The sequence below is a fragment of the Panicum virgatum genome, chromosome 3K (genome assembly GCF_016808335.1).
Source record: "Panicum virgatum strain AP13 chromosome 3K, P.virgatum_v5, whole genome shotgun sequence".
Taxonomy (NCBI): domain Eukaryota; kingdom Viridiplantae; phylum Streptophyta; class Magnoliopsida; order Poales; family Poaceae; genus Panicum; species Panicum virgatum.
In genome coordinates, this window is record NC_053138.1 from 44,467,751 (window position 1) to 44,490,618 (window position 22,868).

Here is a 22,868-nt window from a genome sequence, read left to right on the forward strand (position 1 = left end):
TGGACCGTCCAACATATAGCCCCCAAGATCTTTGGTAGACAGGCGCAGGGTTTTTTAATCCCGGATGTGAGCTCTACGGCACAAATTGTAAAGTAATGGAGTAATTAATTTTAATTATTCTGTCTTGGGCATATTCGAGCCTGGCCCTACCCACGCCCAAATAGAGACCAGCTCATATGCAATCCTGTCTATCTTGAACTGAACTCGGTAAATTAAAGTTATAACATCATGTTGAGGAAGATATATCTTTAGCACCTAAGAACTATTGTCTAATTCTTTATGAAGGGTCTGGTGATATATTGGTTCACAAAGGGGCAGCAAAAGAGCATGTCACTCGGGAATGGAATATTAGTTGATATGAGATCTATGTCTGTGAACATCCAACTTTCTCTCAACCATGCCATAAGAGGGTTGCGCCTCGTTTCGTTGAGAGGGAGATATCGATGGAGAGAAACCAGCGTCCATCCGAGCGGACAGAAAGGCGGCAGCGCCAGCGGTTCTCCACACCATCGAACCGCTTCAGAGCCACATTCATGGGAGAGGCTGCGTCGCGGGAGTGGAAGCAACTAGGAGAGCGACGGCAGCAGCGAGTCCATATCCTGATACCCTGATTCGTAGTGTCCGTTCAACTATGCCCTGGCGCAAGCAGGCCTTTGACATCCTTCTAGCTATGTCTAATAAGCATCACCAACATCTTACGATATCACAATCAAGTGGACAAGATCTGAATGTATCCCCTTCAGAGATGCCACCTGCACCTACACCCAAGGATGAAGGATTGAACTTTGGTCCACGCCATGAACGTACATTACGAAACAGTGAGTAGCAAATAAAAAAAACCACAATCATGATTGGCACCACACATCTGTCAACTGGCCACAAGTGCTGTTTATCCACTGAAAATTATGCCAAAAAAAAAGTAGCTTCGGCAACCTTCTAGCCCCCTCAGTTTCCTTCTAAAATTTAAATTTCCAGAACATTGATGAGTGAAGGTCATCCACAGCATAGCGCAAACCGTCATTGTGACGGTCTAGGCGGCCATATCTCCCAATTTCTTCTCTCAACAATGCCAGCAAATCCTTGTAACGTGATTGCTTTCTCTGAAGCGCTCGAAGGAATGCTGATATGCCAAGCCACATGGTTTCTTTTCGCCTAAGCTTCAGAACTGGACGCACATTATAGTGTGGCTCCACATCTTGGGTCCGCCTAATGATGAGACTGTGCATGTATCTGCTTAACCAAACAATTGAAATCACAAGGAAAGACTTAACAATTTACAATAATTTGATACTGAGACTTTATTAGTTTACAGTTAATAAAATATGAAAACTGGCACATTAATACATTACTATAGGTGTCAAGATTATTTGGTACCTGAGAGTTCTCTTAATTATATAGAGTAGCTCCAGTTTGCTAATATTGACACCAGCCATGCTCCGAAGATAACAATGAAACTTCATTGCGCATAACAGGAAAGATTGATATATATTCAGTCTTACTGTGCCCGGTGAGTTGATCATGGAGTCATAGAAAATGGGGTGACATTTTGGACGCATGTAGTGACATAGCTTGCCCTGAAGGTACTTTGCTGAAGACTGCATCTTAACAGTAATGGTGGAGGAAATAAGGATGCCCAGATACCTGTTTTAAAATGCACTCCATTACTTCAAAACAGTTTGATTTGATTGATAAAAAATAGGTTCTGATACTTTGTCAAAGAGAACAAAATGCCTGACAAGAAAGGAAAAATAAATATGCTCTAATGGAAAAAAAAAGTCTTTCGTTACAAAGGAAAGGTTAGGAGAAATGACCAGCAACCTGTTGACGTTGGTTGGACTGCACAGATCTATTGTACGGTTTCCAAAATACATTGGGGAAAACACTGCCCAATTTAGATAAATATGTGATGTTTTATGATTTGAGCAGACAAACTTTCTGAACAGACTGCTAGTATTTGCAATATACTACGACTAATATGTGAAAATAGTGCCAACAGAATTCTTTTCATGACTTCTTTAATGCAATGATACGCTGCAGAGCCACGTGTTCGAGAAAAAGAAAAAAAGATTTTTTTTTTCTTGCACACAATTTTTTTTTTTTTTGAAAAGAAACTTGCACACTAGTTTCAATATACAATATGTGAATGATGAGAAATATCCTTGGACAGGACAGGATATTGCTCATATGTGCATGATGAGCAATATCCATATTGGAGTGGTTTTGTTCACAAATTGAAAACAAAATCACAAATAGAAAATTCCAAGATTTCAACAGAAATATGGCAAAAACCAGTATGTTTTAAGATTAGATTGGTTTTCACATGGATTAGAGAAAATAGCTAGTAATTATATTCAATTCATGATGTATCTTGACAAAAAAAAAGGAAGGACTAGTGAAGTTCATCTCCATTATTATAAATGAAATTGAGTTCACCAACGAAAATCAGAAACCGATAGGCATACCTTGTATAATCAGCTTGAATTTCCAGAGTTTCACAATTTATAAGCAAACCACTCCATGGTATGAATGAGAATCCATCATCCCCCCTGTAGATCCTATTACAGCAATTCTCACTATTTGGAACCTCAAAGTTGAAACCATATTTGCTCTCGTTCATGTAGCAATTGTAGTAGACAAAGCCTCTTCTGATCCTATCGATAAAATTTAGAGCATCTTCCTTGGAGAACGATATGAATATAAAATCATCAATGAACCTCATCAATAAACTTTTAGATGCTAAAACATCCTCATCTGAATTAATCTTGCAATCATGAAGAAATTTTAATAGCACAGAATTTTCAAGGTGACCATAGTACAGGGAACAAAGGTTGGGAGATAGCTTGCTTCCTTGCGCAATGCCTACTTGTTGTAAGTACAAGTTTTTCCCCATCTTAAAAATATTGCACTTCACTTGCTCAGAAAGAAGACGCAGAATCTCTTTCTTCCGTATGCTGCTAATTTTCCCCTGATTTTCAGAAAAAGAAAAGGTTCTTTGACATAATGCTGATTGATAGTTGATCATAGGACACAACATTAATTAGTGAACAAATTGCCAAGGAAAGATACAGCTATAGCATGAAAGGGTAGACTTGTTATGTGGTCAACTGTAGTGTCATTCTAGTACCTTTTACTAAGAAGCGTAGGAAAAATTCCGTTGGCACTTCCTACATCAGGAGTTTTTTTCTGAGTGACTTTATTAGGATTATTTGAGGCCAGCCAAAATTAATGTAAAGCCGTAAAATCTTCTTTTTGCCATAGCTGGGTGCACGCCACTAGAATCCTCATTGGCCCAATGGTTCTGGAGTTGCTTCCCGAGTCTAGCAATGTGAAACCTACTTTAGCAACCAGAAAGTTGTATGGTAATGACTTTACTGACCAGATAGATTGCATGTTTACATGGCATGAATGTTGACTATGCAAGTTAAGAATCTATTTTGGTTTGCAACCCGTGTCATCTCAGCTGTGTATTAACTTACTGAACCTTATATACTGTAGATTGTCAAAATCCAAGAATGAAGATGCTCTGCTTATGACAACAGATGAACCAGTCATGTCTACATGAACAAAATTAATTAATGCAAACAAACATGTTTTACATGAAGGCCTTCTATAATTTGTAAGAAATTGTTCACTCATCTAGCTGAGAGTGATTCAAACCTAGAAAAACTCAACAAACTCAATAGCAAAAAAAAAAACACTTGACACAATCAAAGAGACTACTCCCCCCCCGGTCCTAAAATACAAGTCATTCTAGAAATTCTAGGACAGATTAACAAGAAGGTTAAATGACCAAGTTTGCCCCTAATTACTACCCATATTTGGCAGTAATTGGTTCTTACATGCACATGCACTTTCTAAATAGAGTAAAATGACTTGTTTTCTGGGAAACATTTTGAATCCTAGAGTGGCTTATTTTTTGGTACAGAGGGAGTATGTTGCAATTAGCCAATCACTAAGCTATACAAAGGGCCCAAAAAGTATCATGTTCTCCCCTTCACTTCTAATACTTTGTGCTTCTTTGGTGATGGTGACCTCCATTATTTCTGGAATTCTTCTCAGATAAGAATAAATAGCATTGCCGTGCATATTTCAATTTCATTTTGGCAGTTTCCACGATAAAGATTTGAATAAAACTTTACTAATAGCTATATGTAGCAAATAACAATCATCTTCCCTAGTTATTTAACCCCTGTATAGAAATTTGAAACGAGTTATAATATAGTACCTGGTCAACTAAAATACCACCGCTTGATGATAACTGAACCGAGAAATCACAGACATCGTTACTGTTGCTGATAGAGACATTTGAATCAAAGCGGTAGACAGCATTCTTAGACCTGTTGCAAACTACTTTCTTACATTTCCTCAGAACATAGTTATCACATTTCAGTACATCATCCACAACTTTCAGTACCATATCATGATTAATACAATCAAATGCCTTCGATACATCAGCAACAACAACATATATCTTGAGTTTTTCCTTCAGGTGACTTCTGACTGAAGAAAGAAAATGGTAGAGTTTTTGATGTACATTATTGTAGTCAAAAACAGAAGAACCAAACATCTCAGGATTCTCGTCCCTCACTTTTTTAATAATCAGGTGACACTTATTGAGGAGTCCATTCTTTGACTGAGCTTTGAGATTTACTAATGGTCTCATATCTTTTGCTTTTGGAACAAACCTCACTCTTGAAGGACAGCATAACTTCCTTATTGCTTTCTTGGAAGTACCATGCAGAACCTTGAGGTTTTGTCTGTTTAGGGAAGCAATAGCACTGCTTGTTAAGTGTCTCCAAACTGTCTTTAAGTAATAGAAAGCATCATATCGCCTTGATTCCCTTTCTGTAACATAAAAGTATGCCTGGACTAATGGTATCACAATATCAGAAAATATCCAACAGATCCAACAATGTAGAAGATTCTGACGTTTCTGCTCCTCTGATCCATTTGATAACCCAATTTCTTTCTCGATTAGTGCAGAACAAAAGCAATCAGATAATCCAATATTTGATATCCAAGAATAATGTGATACTTTCAGCTCCCCAATACAATCGCTCAAGTGAAAGGTTTCAAACCTACGTAACTTTATGAACTTCCAGATGTTTATCCTTAACAATCTCTTGCTGTAAGAGTTCCCAAGTAGCGGCTCTGGTATAATTCGTGTCAACACTGCCCAGACAAAGGAAACTACTTGCTGATGTGTACTATAAGCCTCCAATTGAACATAAGATTGATCATCATAAGCTGATTTTCCTCCATATGAATATTGTGCCTTGATATGATTCTTGGGAACATTAGGTGCGACCTGTTAAGAAGATAACTTCAATTATTTTGTTTGTCATTATACATTCTATCATTTTAGCCAACCTATAGTCATATTGTCTGTAGGAGGATAATAATTGTTGTATTCCTCCAACCCTAGAAGGGTGGGTATATATAATGCCTATACATGAGCCTCTATACACACGGGCTCAATATACTCCAACACCCCCCCCCCCCCCCCCCCCCGCAGTCTGAACTACCGGCGCAGCGATGTTCAAGATTGGACAACAAGAAAGCCAACACCCCCTCGCAGTTTGAACAACCGGCGCAGCGGTGTTCAAAACTGGACAAGAAGAAAGTACAAGTAGAGTACAAAGGGCTAATACCCCCCGCAGCCACAACTAGCCACCGGCTACGTTGAGGCTGGATCGAAACTCGGAGAAGGTCGACGAGGGCAGCCCCTTGGTGAAGATGTTAGCAAACTGGGAGATAGTCGGGACATGGAGTACCCGAACATCGCCGATTGCGACTCTGTCGCGCACGAAGTGTAGACGAGCGTGCTCTTGGCGAGCGGGCTGTGGAGCTCCGCCAAGAGCTGTCGTAGCCAGGACACCTCCGCCACACCGTTAGCGACAGCACGGTACTCCGCCTCGGCACTGGAGCGGGAGACAACCGGCTGCCGCTTGGACAACCAGGAGACCAGGTTGCCACCCAGAAAGACGGCGTAGCCGGAAGTGGAGCGACGAGTGTTCGGGCAGCCAGCCCAGTCAGCGTCGGTGTAGACCACCAGCTCAGCAGAGGAGGAGCGTTGAAGTACCAGGCCGAGGTCCACAGTGCCACAGACGTACCGGAGGAGACGCTTCAGCGCAGCAAGGTGTGACTCCCGGGGATCATACATATGGAGACAGACCTGCTGAACAGCGTAGGTGAGATCCGGCCTGGTGAAGGTGAGATACTGCAAAGCGCCGGCCAGACTCCGGTAGGCAGTAGGATCATCCACCGGAGCACCCAGATCAGCAGACAGCTTCGCCTGAGTGTCGACTGGAGTGGAGCAGGGCTTGCAATCAGTCATCCCAGCCCGCTCCAGAATATCGAGGGCGTACTGCCGCTGGTGAAGGAGAAGACCAGACGGGCGAGGCTCAACAGTGACGCCCAAGAAGTGGTGGAGCTGACCGAGATCCTTCATAGCGAACTCCCGCTGCAGAGAGGAGATGACACTCTGAAGCAACTGCTGACTGGAAGCTGTGAGCACAATGTCGTCGACATATAGCAGCAGATAGACAGTCTCATCCCCACGGCGGTAGATAAAGAGAGACGTGTCAGACTTGGCCTCGGTGAATCCCAGTGTCATCAAGAACGTGGCGAACCGAAAGTACCAAGCCCGAGGAGCCTGCTTCAGTCCATAGAGAGACTTGTTGAGCCGGCAGACCATATCCGGATGACTCGAGTCCACAAATCCCACTGGCTGAGAGCAATAGACAGTCTCTGACAAGGTGCCGTGAAGAAACGCATTCTTCACGTCCAGCTGGTGCACAGGCCAAGTGCGCGAGAGCGCAAGCGAGAGGACCGTGCGCACCGTAGCGGGCTTCACGACCGGGCTGAAGGTCTCATCATAGTCCACACCAGGCCGCTGAGTGAACCCCCGGAGAACCCAGCGAGCCTTGTAGCACTCCAGTGTGCCGTCAGCCCGACGCTTGTGCGTCCAGATCCACTTGCCAGTCACCACATTGCAACCAGACAGACGCGGCACGAGGTCCCACGTCTGGTTGGCAAGAAGAGCCGTGTACTCCTCTTCCATCGCGCGACACCAGTGAGGATCCGCCAAGGCGTCGCGGACAGAAGAGGGTACCGGAGAGACCCGCGGCTCTCCCTCGGTGGCGGAGAGTTGCGGCTTGGGACGCCATCCGCCGAGTCACCATGGGATGGATATGCCGAGGATCCCGATGGATGACCGTCGGGTGGTACACCTCCGGCTCGGCTCGAGAGGGGGCCGGAGGTGGTGGCGGCGGCGACAGCTCCGGTGTCGGCGTCGCAGGAGCCTCCGGAGCAGGAGGCGGCGCCGGTGTCGACGCCGAACGACGCCGGTACACCTGCACCGGCTCAGCATACCGCTGCGGTGTCGGGGTCGGCGCCGAGCGGCGTCGGTACACCTGCACCGGCTGAGCGTACCGCGCAGGTGCAGGGGAAGATACCAGGGCCGCGCGTGGCGCAGCGGGTGACACCGGGTCCGCGCGCGGCACGACCGGAGGTCCGGGGACCGCGCGTGGCACGACCGCGAGCTCCGGGGCCGCGCTCGGCGCAGCAGGGATCACCGGAAACGGTGCCGGTGTGCCGGGAAAACCTGCAGGAAAAAGACAGACAGGTAACGGTGGCTGAACCACCGGGTCAGTCGGAAACAGAGACTCCGGCTCGGGGTCAGGAGAAGGTGTAGAGGAGGAGTAGGGGAAATCCGACTCGTCGAAGACGACGTGTCGGGAGATCAGGACGCGGCGAGTGGTGAGGTCAAAGCATCGGTACCCCTTGTGGTCAGGGGAGTAACCGAGGAACACACAACAAGTCGAGCGGGGCGCCAGCTTGTGAGGAGCGGTGGCGGAGGGACAGCAGCTCCGGCCGCGGCGGCCCAGGAGTGCGGGACAGAGGGCCCCCCGCGGCGCCCAGGCCCACGCCCGCGGCCTGCTGCTGGAGGGCGCCGTCGGGGGCAGGCGCGTCGGGAGCGCCCTGCCTTCCCTGGGCGCCGGATCGGGCGAAGATCCCCGCGCTGGTGGCGGCTGCAGGAACAGGGGCCGCGCCTCCCGCTTCCTGGGCGTCCGGGCCGCACCCCCGCGCCAGCCGCGCCCGCACGCACGCCAGCGGCGGCAGCGGCTGGATCCGCGCCCGCGCGCATGCCAGCGGCGGCGGCGGCGGCGGCGGGTGGATCCGGGGGCCCTGCGCCCGCCACGCCCCCGCGCCCCCCGTGCGCACGCCAGCGGCGGCGGAGGCGGTAGTAGGGGCAGGCAGGGGCCCCCGACGCTCAGGAGCAGAGGAGGGGCGGCTGCGGTCCAGGCGGCGCTCGGAGCAAATGTGGCGGCCCAGGTCAGAGCAGAAGGAAAGGAAGAGAGGGGAGGGAAGGAGGAGAGGGAAGGGAGGGGCGGCGCCGGCGGCCGGCGGCTAGCCATGGAGGCCGGCGGCGGCGGCTGCAGGGTAGGGAGGAAAAATCTAGCCTGATACCATGTAGGAGGATAATAATTATTGTATTCCTCCAACCCTAGAAGGGTGGGTATATATAATGCCTATACATGGGCCTCTAGATGGGCCTCTATACACACGGGCTCAATATACTCCAACATTGTCAAATGATATAGCTACTCGAGGCAGAACACTGCACGCACTAAGTTCAACAATTTGTGTTGGTTTGTTAAACAAACATTGTAGTAGAACTAATATGTAATGCTATAGCAACCAACATGTTCTTTCTTATTTGTACCTGATGGCCATATAAGCCTAGTGTTTGTATCTTAATTATGCATTTAGCTTAGCAATTAGACTTGCCTTGGCTTCCAAGTTGAAGGTCCTCGGCTACTTTTTGCTTTATTCACTTTAGTGGGTGAGCTGGTGACTATATAGCACAGCATCCCCTCCTTTCTTGTAACTGAATTCTACTTCTTGCAATTCCAATTCAATCAAGCGGCCAAGGTCAAGCTGACCTCTGGCCTTTACCAAGTGATTGCGAGTTACCTCTGGCCTTTACCAAGTGATTGCGAGTTATCTGGGCAACAGTACCTGACGGCCTTGATACTCAATAGAAGTCAAAATTTACAAATAGTTTGATATATTTATTTTCTCAACATTAAGCGATATTTCCCCATGTCGCAACTTTGAATAAGCCAGCTGTCGCAGTATTTTAAATCTGAATACCGTGCATTGATTCAAACCAGAGAATAACTGAATCTGAATACTTAGAAATGCCAAGACCAAGAAAATTTGGTCTTGGGTAGGTTGGTTCGGTCTCAGTCATGGCCGAACTACCACAGTGGGATTACACAATCATAATAAAGAAAAAGAGAGGCAAAGAGAAAACAAAACACATGGTCGCTAGGGCCACTCTACAGCCCTTCTGATGCGTCCTCTTACCACTCCGCCACCCAACCGAGGCCGCCTCTTGAACAGCCGCTAGAATATATCGACAGCCTCTCCATGGAGCTGTTGGGATTCACTGCTTTGGAAGCCACCAGGATCCATCGCTAGACTCTACATGGAGCCTCCAGGATCCAGTGCTTGGTCGAACAGATCCAAACTAGGAGTTAGGAGGCATGGGAGGCAGGAGAGAAACGCCATGGAAGGGAGGACCGAAGGAGGCTCGGTAGTGTAGGAAGGTAGGATGTGCATAATGCGGTCGATGTATTGCATTGAGCCCCTAGGGCGGTATATATAGAGTACATGGCTTGGAGGGAAAGTAGCCTCTCCTAGAGATAAGTAAGGTTATCCCGGAGTTACAATCAATCATAAACGAACCATATCCGGAGTTGCCTAATATACTCTAACATCCCCCTGCAGTCGGAACGCCGGTGCGAAAGCTTTGACTAGAGACTCATGCAGATAAAAGCCCTTTAGCATCGTAGTAGCCGAAGTCGAGGTGGACGTGGTCGAAGCCGTGGAGGGGGCGCGGGTCGAAGCGTCGTCGAGGTGCTTGAGTACGCAAACTCAGCAGCTTCTTGCCGAAAACAGCAGCCAGACGGTGCAGCGGATGACGAAGGTAGACGGCGCGGTTTGCGACTTAGGTCATGCTCAGGACAGGGGTGGCGACGGCGCAGGTTGCAGCAAGTGTTGCGCTCAGATCAGGGGTGGCGACGACGTCTTCCTTCAGGAACATCGGCGGCGATGTCCGCGCGAGAACGACTGGAGGCGCGGAGGTGGATCGAGCGCCTGCTTGACGAAGACCGGCGACGAGTGGCGCCACCGCCTAAAAAGGCAACGACACCGGTAGGGTGGCTTGATCACGAACGTCGTTGCTGCAGCCTGGAGGGCGCAGCAACAACCTCGTCCTTCGAGAGGGTCGACGATGGATCGAAGACGAACGGCAGGGCGACGCAAACCCGATAACGAATCGGGAAAAACCTAAGAAAAACACACAGCAGCAGCAGAGTGACCTCCGGGTACAATCTCGGGTGCCGTAGCGAATTCCTCTCTCCTCCTTGTCTCTTCCCCGCATGGTCAACACGGGACAGAGAAAACAGAGGAGATTGGAAAACCGGAGCGGCTCTCCTCCGATCGTCAGGCCAAGATCCGCCCCCGCAGCCGCGTCTTCTCGAGAAGCAGAGGTGGCGCTGGGGGAGGAAGGGCAGCGGCCGATGGCGCAGGGGAGGTAGCCGGCGAGGGAAGGGAGGTGGGGCGGAGCCCACGACGCGGCGGCCCGATAGCGACGTCGACCGGCGATGCTGCGGCACGTCCGCCCGACGGCGCGGTCTTGGCTCCTCCCCTCCAGCCGCACACGCGCACGGTGCGCAGGCCGTGTGGCGGCACTGGGAGGGGCTCCTCCCCCTCGGCAGCCGCGCACGCGCGCTGTCGTGCGGCGGCGCTGGGAGGGGGGCTAGCCTGAGGCACTGAAAGGGCGGGGAAGCCGTGAGCGGGGCCGGGGACGACGACGCAGAGGCGGCGGCGACCCAAGGCGGGGCCATGGCGATGCCGACGAGCGACGCGGCCACGGCGATGGTAGAGGTCAGCCCTCCTGCTGCTTGTGGACGACGACGGCGTCGCGGACCACCAGAGGGATCCGCGGCGCATCCTAGGAGGGTGCTGCCCCCGGCGGAGATCAATCTCGATCTCCCCGGGGGCGCGCGGGTGCAGCGGAAGCGGCAACACGGCTAGGGTTAGGATCTCGTAACCTATGCGTCTAATGCCATGTAGGAAGGTAGGATGCGCGTAATGCGGTCGATGTATTGCATTGTGCCCCTAGGGCGGTATATATAGAGTACATGGTTTGGAGGACAAGTAGCCTCTCCTAGAGATAAGGAAGATTATCCCGAGATTACAATCAATCATAAACTAACCATATCCGGAGTTGCCTAATATACTCTAACAGGTAGCGTGGGTGCACCGCTGGCCTGCTATGGAAGGTGCACGACTACCACTGCTCGAAGCAGAGTATTAGAGATATGTATAGCCTAACTTGTATTGTACTCAGCTTACTTGTACACCAAGCCGTCTCGGCTATATATATGAAAGCCCCCCCCCCAATAGGGTGTGCGGTATTTTCCCAATCTCGCTATTACTCTACATGGTATCAAGACTCCAGGCCCGATCAGGGTTTCCTCTTCTTCCGCTGCCCTAACTTCCCACCTTCCCATCGCGCCACCAACGCCAGTGCCGACACACCCCTACGTCCGCACGCCACTGCACCCTTGCACGGGCTGCCTTCACGGCTGCGCCGCCACCAGCCGCTCCGTGTCGCCTTCAGGCCACTCCACGCCGCCTCCCTGCCGCGCCGCGCCCTCACCTCGTCGTGTCTGCTGCCCTAGGTGGCCAGCACGGAAACCAGCACCTCCTACTCTGCTAGTCTGCTGGGCGCTTCTTATATTATTGAAAACAGTTAAATAGGTCCATCTGTTCATATGTACCTTAGAATTGACAGAACAATGCTTCAGAAGTAGTTTCTTATATTGGCAGCGTTTAGAATTCCTGATGAGCTTATTCATTAGTTCAGGTAACCAAAGACGCCTGCCTAACAACAAAAACCATTAGCAATTTACGGAAACAAAGTCAATAAGTAAAAATAGTAGACTCAAGGAACCATTAAGAGAGAAAGAGAGATGAGCAATCATGAATATGTAGCATGTAAACATGAATAGTTTCTATTAGTTACGTAAATATGTGTAATTAGAAAAACTTGATGCTGAAGATATAAATAGAAGAAAAAACTGTTGAATTGTCCACCTTTTTTTGAAAGTTATTGAATTATGCACCTTGGCAACCAAAGGCTGCAATCAAAGATGATCCGGGCAGATCTGTGATCCGGGCTGCTTGGGCTGCCCTAGATCAAAATCTCCATGGTACTATGGTAGCTAACTTAAAATATTGCAGAAATGTTAGACCAAAGATGATTTGCATCATGTTTTAACTAGCTCAGCCCGGGGTCTAACAAAACATGTATTGGCAATTGCCTTGCATGGATAAAAAATACAGAAAGGGACTATAGCAAACAAAATGATGAAACATGCATCAGCTTGCAACAATCATCTGTTTTCAGTACTCAACCTACACTATATATCCATAGAGCTGCATATGGTGATGAGTGTAATCATCTATGGAACTATGTACCTTTCACATTCAGTCTAAAGCATGTAAACCCAAGTTACGTGAAATTTGAAAAAGCTGCTTCACTTAGTAGACCATAGTAGCAATACAATTTACTAATTTAGTTAAATACTTGACTCACAAGAAATTAGAATTTGTTGTAGTAGACCCATGGCAGTCACATCTCATGAACTTTGCACAGCATCCTTTGATTCCAAATATATGTCTTATAAGAGATAACGCATCTGGTCTTTTCTTTTTATTTAATATGTCTAACAGCATTAAGAAAAATTCAGATACCTGCTGTATGGAAAATCATAAACACAATGATTGCCAAACAAAATTAATGGTGGAAAAACATATCATGGTAACATGAATACATGATTAGTGCCTATATGCTCCTAAAGGTATTGCACAAAACCAAAATCTGCGTTGCTAGCATTGGTGAATTGGATGGACCAAAATCACACCCTTTACTCGCTTTAAGATTGAGTAAATTTATGGAAATTATACTTGTGTGATCAAAATTATCACAAGACTTACGATGCGAAAAGTGTATACTTGTGATATTATGCGTAGAGTGTGTAGTTTTGAGACAAAGGATCCAAAAAGTGTAGTTATATGATGATTTTGACCATATAAGTGTAGTTACATAAAATTTACTCTTTCAATCCATTAGTTGGATGAACTTTTTTTAAGGTGGAAAAGCTATTCTAGATATCATGGAAAAGCAATTCTTAGCTATACTTTTTATTGAGTTATGTTTCAGTACGACGGTCATAAACTATGTTTTAGTCAAAGTTATTGTTATGTGGTCACAAAAATCTAGTTTATGAATGCCATATCTCTGGACAATGCAACAGCTCTAATGAATGTGCAACACCTGCATCCAAAATCCGCTTATACAGCCCAACCCACCTTCGGGGCGAACCCGTGTATAGCAGCTTGCTTACACTTTTGTCCTCATATCATGTAAAAGGGTTAACTCGGAGATACTATATTTGGAGTGAAAAAGGATTATAAGCTGACCCTCAACCACCTAAACTTCCAAGTTGGTATTAAACCACTGTACACCTATACAACCTAGGCCACATGGGCCAACACCCAACAATACGACTATTAATGAGCTGCTAAAGGGCTAGGTGTTACAGAATGTTACCTAGAAAGCAGTGGAACCATATCACAATTCTCCTTCCCTGATTTTGCAGCATCCCAGCCGTTTTGTAGGAGTAACTTGGATTTTTTTTTCATTTAAAGCTATTCAAACGATTGCCTTCAAAGAGACAATAACAACATACACTAGAAATGTAAGCCAGTACAGAAAACAGCAAAAGGATACGGTTGCCATGGAAGGTGTTATATGAAGTCCTTTGGTTATAGAAGACAGCATGTCTTGATATCAAAGAATCTACTGATACACTTTTGGAAGAATTCAGTATTAAGCAATCAAAGCAGATGGGACCACTCTGCAAGTCAAAAATATAACAGAAACATTAATTCATTTTATTAAATCATGATATTATGAATGATAATTTGATCGCTGGCGCTCTCAGTTATCAGAATACTCAAAGTAAAGACTATGCATTGAAAAAATTGATATGGAACTGCAATAGATTGTGAAAAGAATTATTTACAGAAGTACTGTGCACATTCACTAAAAGATTGAATGGTGACTTGTTTCCAGCAGGCCAGGGCCTACTGAAGAACCAAAACAATGAGCTTCATCAATTACTTCTGGATTATAAGATAGCCACCACCCTCTTCTTAGGGAAGTTTCTACAGAGGAACAGGAAAAAAATATGTAGTGATTCCAAAAATGTGTTGCCATATCCTCAGGTAAAAGGTAGAAGTAAACTGATCCAACAAGGAAAAAAATAGGATAAGACATTCCCAATTTGTGGATGACTAATACTGAAAAATATTCAAGAAAGACATGTTTTTGGGACCCATTTTGGAAGTGTTAGTCACAACACATAGGCCTGTTTCTTGCATACTCTTGTTTTCTCCCAGATGATGGTTGAATATGCATGAAACTATTACTTCTGATTAAAAACATAGTCACTGCTCATTTGTCTAAACATAAACCAGAAAGTTACAGAAATAATACTCAAAGATCAAAACTATTGGATTAAATAATAATTTATAACAAGATTGGGAATTTACTGACAGTCATATGGAAGAAATTGGGAAGTCCAACCTGTGTGCATGTAGATTTGATTCTTGATGTACTGTGACCCTGGGAAGGTCTAATACCAAACATGGAACTTGGTGGCTTTTCATAGAACAATGCACCACATGGCTCTTTAGTAAGTGAACTATTTACATCGCTGCTCATTGGTAAAGAATTTTTATCTACTGTCAATTGCGAAGGGTGCACTTCATCAAACACTGTAGCACACGAGTCCTTCAATAAAACATCTTGGACCATGAGATCACTGTTGTTTCTTTTACTCCAACGTGTTGACAACCTGTCCTCAGAACAAATCTGCTTCTGTTTGCTGTGGCGTTGCCAACTGTACAGCCTTTTCCTTTTCCTAGGATTCTGATTATCTAAATTGGAACACTTTATTGATCCATTAGTCAGAGGATATTCAGAACGATTGCATCCTTCACTTAAACAACTGGGCTCTGTAAATTTTGCAGTACCATAACTTCCAGAGCTTTGTAGAGTATCGAATTTCCATGCACTAGTATCTGGAGAAGCGGGTGCAACGTTTGAATTGCTGACACAGCCAATGTCTGGGTTACGGCACAGATTTAACTGAGGCCACAAATACAAGAAATCAGCTAAAAGTTATAATAGCATTCCAAGGAATCGACAAGAAAAACATAGAATACATTAGAATCCTACAATAAAGCCGGTGTTGTTGAGAGAAGAAAACTTGATTGGTTTATTTTCGAAGTGCTACAACATTGCTAAGATGTATAATTTATATTGCTTAGCAACAGTTTGCACCTTGTGAACAAGGTAATTTTGTTCCAAAGCCGTAGCTAAAAATGCACATTTATAGAGCTCGTGGAAAGGTCTCATTCACCAATAATTATTACATTATGAGCCCCTATAAATCCTTAACTCATGGAAGAACTCTATTCCATGAAAGCAAATCAAATGATACAAAAGGCTCAAATTCCTAGGATGAGATATCCATTCAACTCCATTATCAAACAATGTTATAAATTAATTCCATTGACAATGCCTAATATTTCCAGCTGCAGAAGTGAAGGACAAGCAAAGCCCCGATATTATAATGGACCTTACAGTATCCAATCAATCTTTCAAAATCAACCAACATACCTCAAGGCTCAGACTATTATTTTCTGAAGTCAAATTTTATAAAGATACGCTGTTGTGTGATTAATTCAGGGCCACTTTAACTTGTGAATTAGATCAGCTATAACAATAAATGGCGGACATGTCCACACTGGATTCTTATCAGCTAAAAATTAAATCAGTTTTGCAATTTAGAGACAGAATAGCTGAAATGGAATGATGCATTCAATCATGTCGTACAGGCTCTATCTAAACTATCTCTAGCTTATCAATTTTAACTTTTACAAATTTGCATAGCTTATCAACTTTGACTTTTGCAAATAATGTGCTGCAACTGTGCTTTTCCCATTCCAGCTATTGCAGAACAATTAAATATATGCATGTAAAAAAAAACTCGGCCGGGTGGGGAAAGACCGCCCCACCGGTATTAAGTTAAGAAGAAGCATCGGCTTCCCCGACCGAGAAAATCCCCGAACCCCAGCCCCGCCCTGACACTGGGAACCGTAACCCCTGGGAATTGCCTGGGCCATACACGGTCCTCAGGCCGACCTGGGCCGGCTCTTAACCAGTGCTTTGGCACACGGGACCGGCGAGAGGATTTTTTTAACCACAGCCTGAAATTCGCTCCCACGGGGATTCGAACTCAGGACCTGTGGAGTGCCGCTCGAGTGTCTTAACCGCTAAGCTAAGCACCCTTTGGCTAAATATATGCATGTAGCTGAGTAAAGGCATGGTTAAGCAGATAATAAAGGTTAATACTTCTTACAAGGCTTTGACTTATTGACAAGCTGACCCTTTTACATAAATAGATAGTTAGATACAATTGGCAAATTATGATTGTTTAAAATTTTCTAGTATATATGCATGAAAAACGATTTTACAACTATATAGATGTACACATCTGTTCTAATTTTCAATTGGTAAAATTGTATACAGAATTACAGACCCACATACAAGGCATACTTCCATAGATATCCTGGTTGTGGGTAATGGCGCCCGAGGTCATCGACATATTGGAGCTGTTGGAGGGGATGGCGTGCAGCTGCCAAAGAAGGGGCAGCGCACGGTGGGTGTGGTGGGCGGCGTGTGATTGGAGTAGGAGAGGTTGCGCGCGGCCAGGGAAGGCGGTGGCGCACTAGGGCAGCAGAGGGGGGGCGGGGGCAGTCAGACCGAGGAGAGGTCCCGGACTCGTGATACCATGTAGAGAGTTGGGAAAAGACCACACACCCTAGGAGGGGTGACCTTTCATTATATAGGCCGTGTAGGCTTGAGGTGCAAGTAATACAAATACAAGCACATATACAACTCTATATATCTAACAAAAGGATATCACGATGCTAATCGTTATAAACAAACCGCTTTTGTATCCTAGCAAATCCTGCATGCTCTTCATTATAAACTGTAGGAAAATAGGATGTGTATAATGTGATCGATGTATTGCTTGAGCCCCTTGGGCGGTATATATAGAGTACATGGCTTGGAGGGCAAGTAGCCTCTCCTAGAGATAAGGAAGGTTATCCCAGGATTACAATCAATCCTAAACTAACCATATCTGGAATTGCCTAATATACTCTAACATCCCCCCGCAGTCGTAGCGGTAGCAACACGAACGGACAGACTGGAGAACAATGTAGATATCCCCCCGCAATCGGAACGTCGGTGCGAATGCTTCGACTGGAGCAGCTCATGCAGATGATAGCCACTTAGTGCCGAAGTAGCCGAGGTCGAGGTGGACGTGGTCGAAGCCATGGAGGAGGGCGCGGGTCCAAAGCGTCGTCGAGGTGCCTGAGTAGACAAGCTTAGCAGCTTCTAGCCGAGGGCAGCAGCAGGACGGTGAGCGGCGGATGGCGATGGTAGACCAGGCAGCTGAAAAGCGCACGGGGGTCTTCCTTCAGCAACATCGACGGCGGTGTCCGCGCGAGAACGACAGGAGGCGTGGAGTCGGATCGGGCACCAGCTTGACGAGGACCGGCAGCGGGTGGCGTCACCGCCTGAAAAGGCGGCGACACCGGCGATGATGGCTTGACCACGAGCGTCGATGCTGCAGCCTGTGAGGGCGCGCAATAGCTAGCAACCTCGTTCTCGGGAGCGTCGACAACGATGCGGCGACGAACGGCAGGGCGACGCAAACCGATCTTAGATCGAAAAAAAAACGACAACAGGAGGACCATGGGTACTGGACCTGTGGGAAAAGGGCGGCGCACTGCCGTCGGACGCCCCCGATCTTGCGGCGCCGGCGCCGGCGACGAATCCTGGCAGCGAGGTAGGTCCCCTTGCTGTGCTGGACAACGACAGGCACGGCGGATTAGAGAGATCTGCCGGGCATCCTACGAGGGCGCTGCCCCCGGCGGAGATCAATCTCCCTGGGGGCGGCGCGGCGGTGGCAGCGGAAGCCTAGTTAGGTCACAGGATCGTGACCCTCTGACACCATGTAGGAAAATAGGATGTGTATAATGTGGTCGATGTATTGCTTGAGCCCCTTGGGCGGTATATATAGAGTACATGGCTTGGAGGGCAAGTAGCCTCTCCTAGAGATAAAGAAGGTTATCCCAGAATTACAATCAATCCTAAACTAACCATATCTGGAGTTGCCTAATATACTCTAACATAAACTAAAATCCTCACTGGCAAGATTCGCATGCTTGATAGCTAACTGAAATTAATTGCCACCTTAAGATCCTTATGCTTTGGAAACAAAGATTTGGATGGTTTTGTAGAAGGATAGAATTGGTGTAATGGATGGGTTATATTAGCCTGAGCCTTGGGGCTGAATATATAGTAGTACATGACTTGGAGGGCAAGAAGCCTCTCCTACAGATCTGGTAGAATACGGATACAATCATAATCTACCTAATATAGAGATATCCCTAATATACTCTAACATCCCCCCGCAGTCACAGCGGGAGCGTCGCAGACGGTGAGACTGGAGAGAAGTCGATAAACTGACAACCCCCCGCAGTCACAACGGTCAGTGCGCCGCAGATGCTGTGGCTGGAGTGGAAAACCACAAGGTTGCTCAAGCAGACGATAGCCCTTTGTGCCGATGTCGAGGTAGCCGAGGTGAGGACGAGTAGCCATGGTCGATGATGTCGTACGTAGAGTAGCCGTGGTCGACGTAGCTATGTCGAGGTTGCCGAAGACAAGGTAGCCGCACATAAAGCCGCGGGCGCAGGAGGAGGCGCCATGGTGGTGGCGTAATGGAGAAGACGCCGGAGACGAAGATGGCGACGCGTCGAGGCAGTCGTAGAGGGAGCGATGCCGAAGTCGAAGCAGTCAGGCCATCGGGCGACACATGCCCGAGCTTGCCAGGCTCGGGAACGCATCGGGGACGATGGGCACGCACCGGTGTTGCCAATACCGAACGTGCAAGGGAGGATGCACAACCAGATGCCGTCACCGAGGGGGACCAGCAGAGAAGGCCTCCATGGCAGTCGCAGGCGCAGAAGAAGGCGAGGTAGAAGATGCCAACGCCTGCTGTTGCTGGAGTAGACGAAGTAGTCGGGGACGAGATGGCGACGCTGGCGACGTGGTTGTGCTAGACGAAGCGAGGAGGGGAACCCAGATTTTCCAGCACAAGGCCGAATGATCCGGTTGACGCGACGGCGGCGCTTGAAAGAGACGGCGAAGAACTCATACAGCTTGACGAAGACCATGCGCGGGGCGCGCAGCGACGAGTCCACGATGAGGTCGGGGACGTGGTCGACGGCGGTGAGGAAGTAACGGCGGAGAAGACCACGGGGGTGACGCCACTGCTGCCCGAAGAGGCGACGCAGCGACAGCCCTCCGTGCTCGGTGAAGGGCGCGCTCGACGAGGACGGACGTCACGGAAGCCAGGTGGATCACGCACATCGGCTGATCAGACCGAGTAGCGTGAGGCGAGACGACGGTGGGCGAAGTCAGTGAAGGCGACGACGAGCCGGCGAAGGTCGACGTGCGGACGAGGCGGCGATGTAGGCGGTGGCGCAAACAAGCACCCCCTAGGGTGCCGGCCATCTCGCCATGCCGCAGGGTCGGAGAGGAAGAAGAGGCCGGTGAAGTCGACGCTGTCGTCGAGGTAGAGGCGCGAAGTCGACGGGCGGTGGGCGACGCAATCTCGATCAGTGATCGAGTAAAAATTCAGAGAAATTACTAAAAAAAAATCAGCAGCAGCATCTCGTGTAGGACCTCCAGGTGCGCGTAGCACAGGCACCTCACCCCTCCTATCTCTTTTCTTTTCTCACCCGTCGGACAGAGGGACCGAAACAGAAGAGAGAAGGCAGAGGCTCGATGGGTAGGCGCCCAGCGACGGCGATGGATTGGGTGGCGGGGATTTGCACCGGGGCGGCGGAGGCGTCCGGGATCGCGGGTCCCGGCCGGCGACGGTGGCGGGCGGCACGGTGCCCGCCGGGCGCAAGCGGAGTCCGCCAGGTTGGTGCCGGGTGGCTCCACGCCCGGAGGGGCCGCGGATGCCGAGGCGGGCGGATCCCCGCCGGGATCGACGGGATGGAGGGTCGGCGCCGCCACGGGACCTGTCGACGACTGGTGGAGGGGGCACGCGGAAGCCCGATCTGCCACCACGGCAGTGCAGGGAAGGACGCGTGCGCCGCGGTTGACCGCAGCTACCACCATGGCAGCGCTGGTCGAGGTCGCCGAGGACGGTTTCCACGGCGGATGGCGAGGTACGTGACGATGTGCTGCTGCCGGAGATTCTAAAGGCGGTGGATTAACTTGATCCGCCGCGATGGAGGGCGCTGCCCCCGGTGGAGGTCATGGGCAACCTCCCCGGGGGCGCGCTAGAAGGCCGGCGAGGGGGCGCCCTGGAGGGGCGCCGTGGGAAACAGGGGGAAGGCGGCGGCGCGAGAGGAGGGGCGCCGGCGGCGCTAGGGTTAGGGCAGCGGAAGGTTGCCTAGGATCTCAAACCCTAAACTCTGATACCATGTAGAAGGATAGAATTGGTGTAATGGATGGGTTATATTAGCCTGAGCCTTGGGGCTGAATATATAGGAGTACATAACTTGGAGGGCAAGAAGCCTCTCCTACAGATCTGGTAGGATACGGATACAATCCTAATCTACCTAATATAGAGATATCCCTAATATACTCTAACAGGTTTCTTTAGGGCTGTGAATTGAATAATTATCAAACTATACATGAACACAGGACTTGTTTGGCACAGCTCCAGCACCAAGAATTTCTAGAGTTGGTCATTACTAGCTCCAGATTCTTGGAACAGCCATATTGAAGGTACATGGTTGAACAATTATTACTTTTTGTATTAGACACGTGTCTAAATCACCATGCATGGATCTCAAAGCTAAAGCTGTGCCAAACAAACCAATAATTTCTTACCATTGGACACCTTTGTTCTGTGGATTGGGGTCGTTGATTTTTTCCCATGGTACTCGTGGATATTGGCTTTTGCAAAAGAACATTGAGCGGGAGGCCAGTGACTTGAAAAAAAGTACTCTTCTTGACAGGCAAAAATATTGACGAATGCCTGAGAATATAGCACATGAGTAGATCTCCAATCTGAAAACAGCAATAAATGTCAGGAAAATACATCAAAAACTTTATTCATCATAAAGGACTTCCTTTTATACTGAGTTACTTACCCTATGCAATAGAATATCCCAAGATGAAGAAGAAACAAGCTCACTGACACATCCAGTCTGGCCAATCTGATACAAATAAGGATTTCAATTGTAAATAGAAGAAATGAAGATAGAGAAAAAGACAGCACAATAGGCATGTCAAAGAATCATGTCATTCGATTAATCAGAGAATAGGTTAAGAGATAACAGTTAACTGAAGAAAGAACTGGTTTATATTTGTCTAAAGCATTACCATTTGCATGCAAGCAGCCTAATGAAGCATTCTTTTTAGACAATGATAGAATGTCTCCTGACATTTGCATCATCGGATGTAAACAAGACAAACCTAATCAAACATAAATTATGGCTTTCTTAACATATCCACAACCCAATTAGACAAGCTTAAATGAAGTCCCGGTGCCAAATTTTTATTTTGTTTGTATCTGATAATACTGAACTCCACGTCAACTTTCAACCTACAAACAGTAAGTTACCTATGGCATATAGTGGTTTGTCAGAATTTATGGGTTGTCTTTGGTGCACCCTTTTATGAATTGGTAATTGATATAAAGGTGGTTCCTAAGATGCTTAATGTATTTGGCTAAAACTCTAAAAACTGGATTTCACAGCGCAACACATCCTTTTGATCAGGCACTGCAAATGAAGAACATGCACCTGCGTGATCCTGAAACAAACATTTTTTTTGGGTGGGGGGGGAGGGGGGGTTGGGTTCACTAGTTAAGATTAACTCGATCCGCACATAATCATTATAGGGGATTCCACACACAAAAAAAGTTATGAAATAGTGCGACTCAGATAGAACTGCATGTGTATGGGTTAAACATATGCAGAAGGTTATGGAAGTCATAAAATATTAATCGAACGGCAAGAACCATTCTATAGAATCTAGAAGCCATTGATACCTCACGGCAACCAGTGCAGAGGACGTTCTTCGTTGTACATGCCCGGTCCGCCATGATGGACTTGATCGTCTCCCGAACGAGCTGCTCGTCGAGCGACATGCAGGCAAAGAACCGGCAAAACCTCAGACAGGCAGCGGAAACAAGCAAGATAACAAGAAAACCACGCGCTGCGGGCACAACGCACGCGAGGAAAGAGAACGACGCGACGACCGAGGAGGGCAGTGGGGGCGTAACCTTGGCCTGCGAGTGCCCGGCATTCCCCGGCGTGTACCGCGGTGGCGCGGGCGCGGCCCCGGCTGGCGCGACCGCGCAGACGGCGCGGGTGACGAGGCTGCGGTACGCGACCGGGTCGTCGGCGCGGAGGAGGTGCGCCCAGCGGCGGCACGCGAGGCAGCCGGCGCCGCCGCGGCAGGCGGGGCAGGGCACGCCCGGCGGCGGCGGCGGCGGGAGGAGCGAGAGGACGGCGCGGCCGAGGGTGCGCGCCCGCGCGCCGTAGGCCAGGCGGAGCTCCGGGGGAGCGCGGCCGGCATTGGCGCGGCGGCGCCGCCGCGCCATTCGTGGGGAGGGGGG

The 22,868-nt window shown here is 48.2% G+C and overlaps 1 protein-coding gene across 2 annotated transcripts; it reads right to left on the reverse strand.

Annotated features, from left to right (window-relative positions):
* Nucleotides 1–759: 759 nt before the first annotated feature.
* Nucleotides 760–22,868, reverse strand: LOC120699283 (telomerase reverse transcriptase-like). Of its 2 annotated transcripts, XM_039983238.1 has the most exons (12): nt 22,533–22,868; nt 22,299–22,379; nt 21,397–21,462; nt 21,134–21,313; nt 14,732–15,295; nt 13,874–14,000; nt 12,677–12,806; nt 11,859–11,958; nt 4,226–5,308; nt 2,463–2,965; nt 1,375–1,641; nt 760–1,230 (listed from the first exon to the last, which is right to left on the reverse strand). In XM_039983238.1, exons 1-12 carry the CDS (start codon nt 22,851–22,853, stop codon nt 957–959), a joined length of 3,696 nt encoding a protein of 1,231 aa, XP_039839172.1. In that variant the 5' UTR covers nt 22,854–22,868; the 3' UTR covers nt 760–956. The 2 variants fall into 2 exon arrangements, 1 of the variants encoding a protein (XP_039839172.1); XR_005685356.1 differs by lacking the exons at nt 760–1,230; nt 1,375–1,641 and adding an exon at nt 3,125–3,317 and having other exon boundaries at nt 2,820–2,965.

Bases quoted from the DNA above. Each gene is read 5' to 3' on its own strand.
- LOC120699283 (XM_039983238.1), bottom strand. From the start codon at position 22,853: ATGGCGCGGCGGCGCCGCCGCGCCAATGCCGGCCGCGCTCCCCCGGAG. The intron at 11,959-12,676 runs GTGAGTCAAGTA...GTTGTTAGGCAG, and splicing joins ACAACAAATTCTAATTTCTT to GCGTCTTTGGTTACCTGAAC. The intron at 5,309-11,858 runs GTACATATGAAC...TCTTCTTAACAG, and splicing joins ATTGTTCTGTCAATTCTAAG to GTCGCACCTAATGTTCCCAA.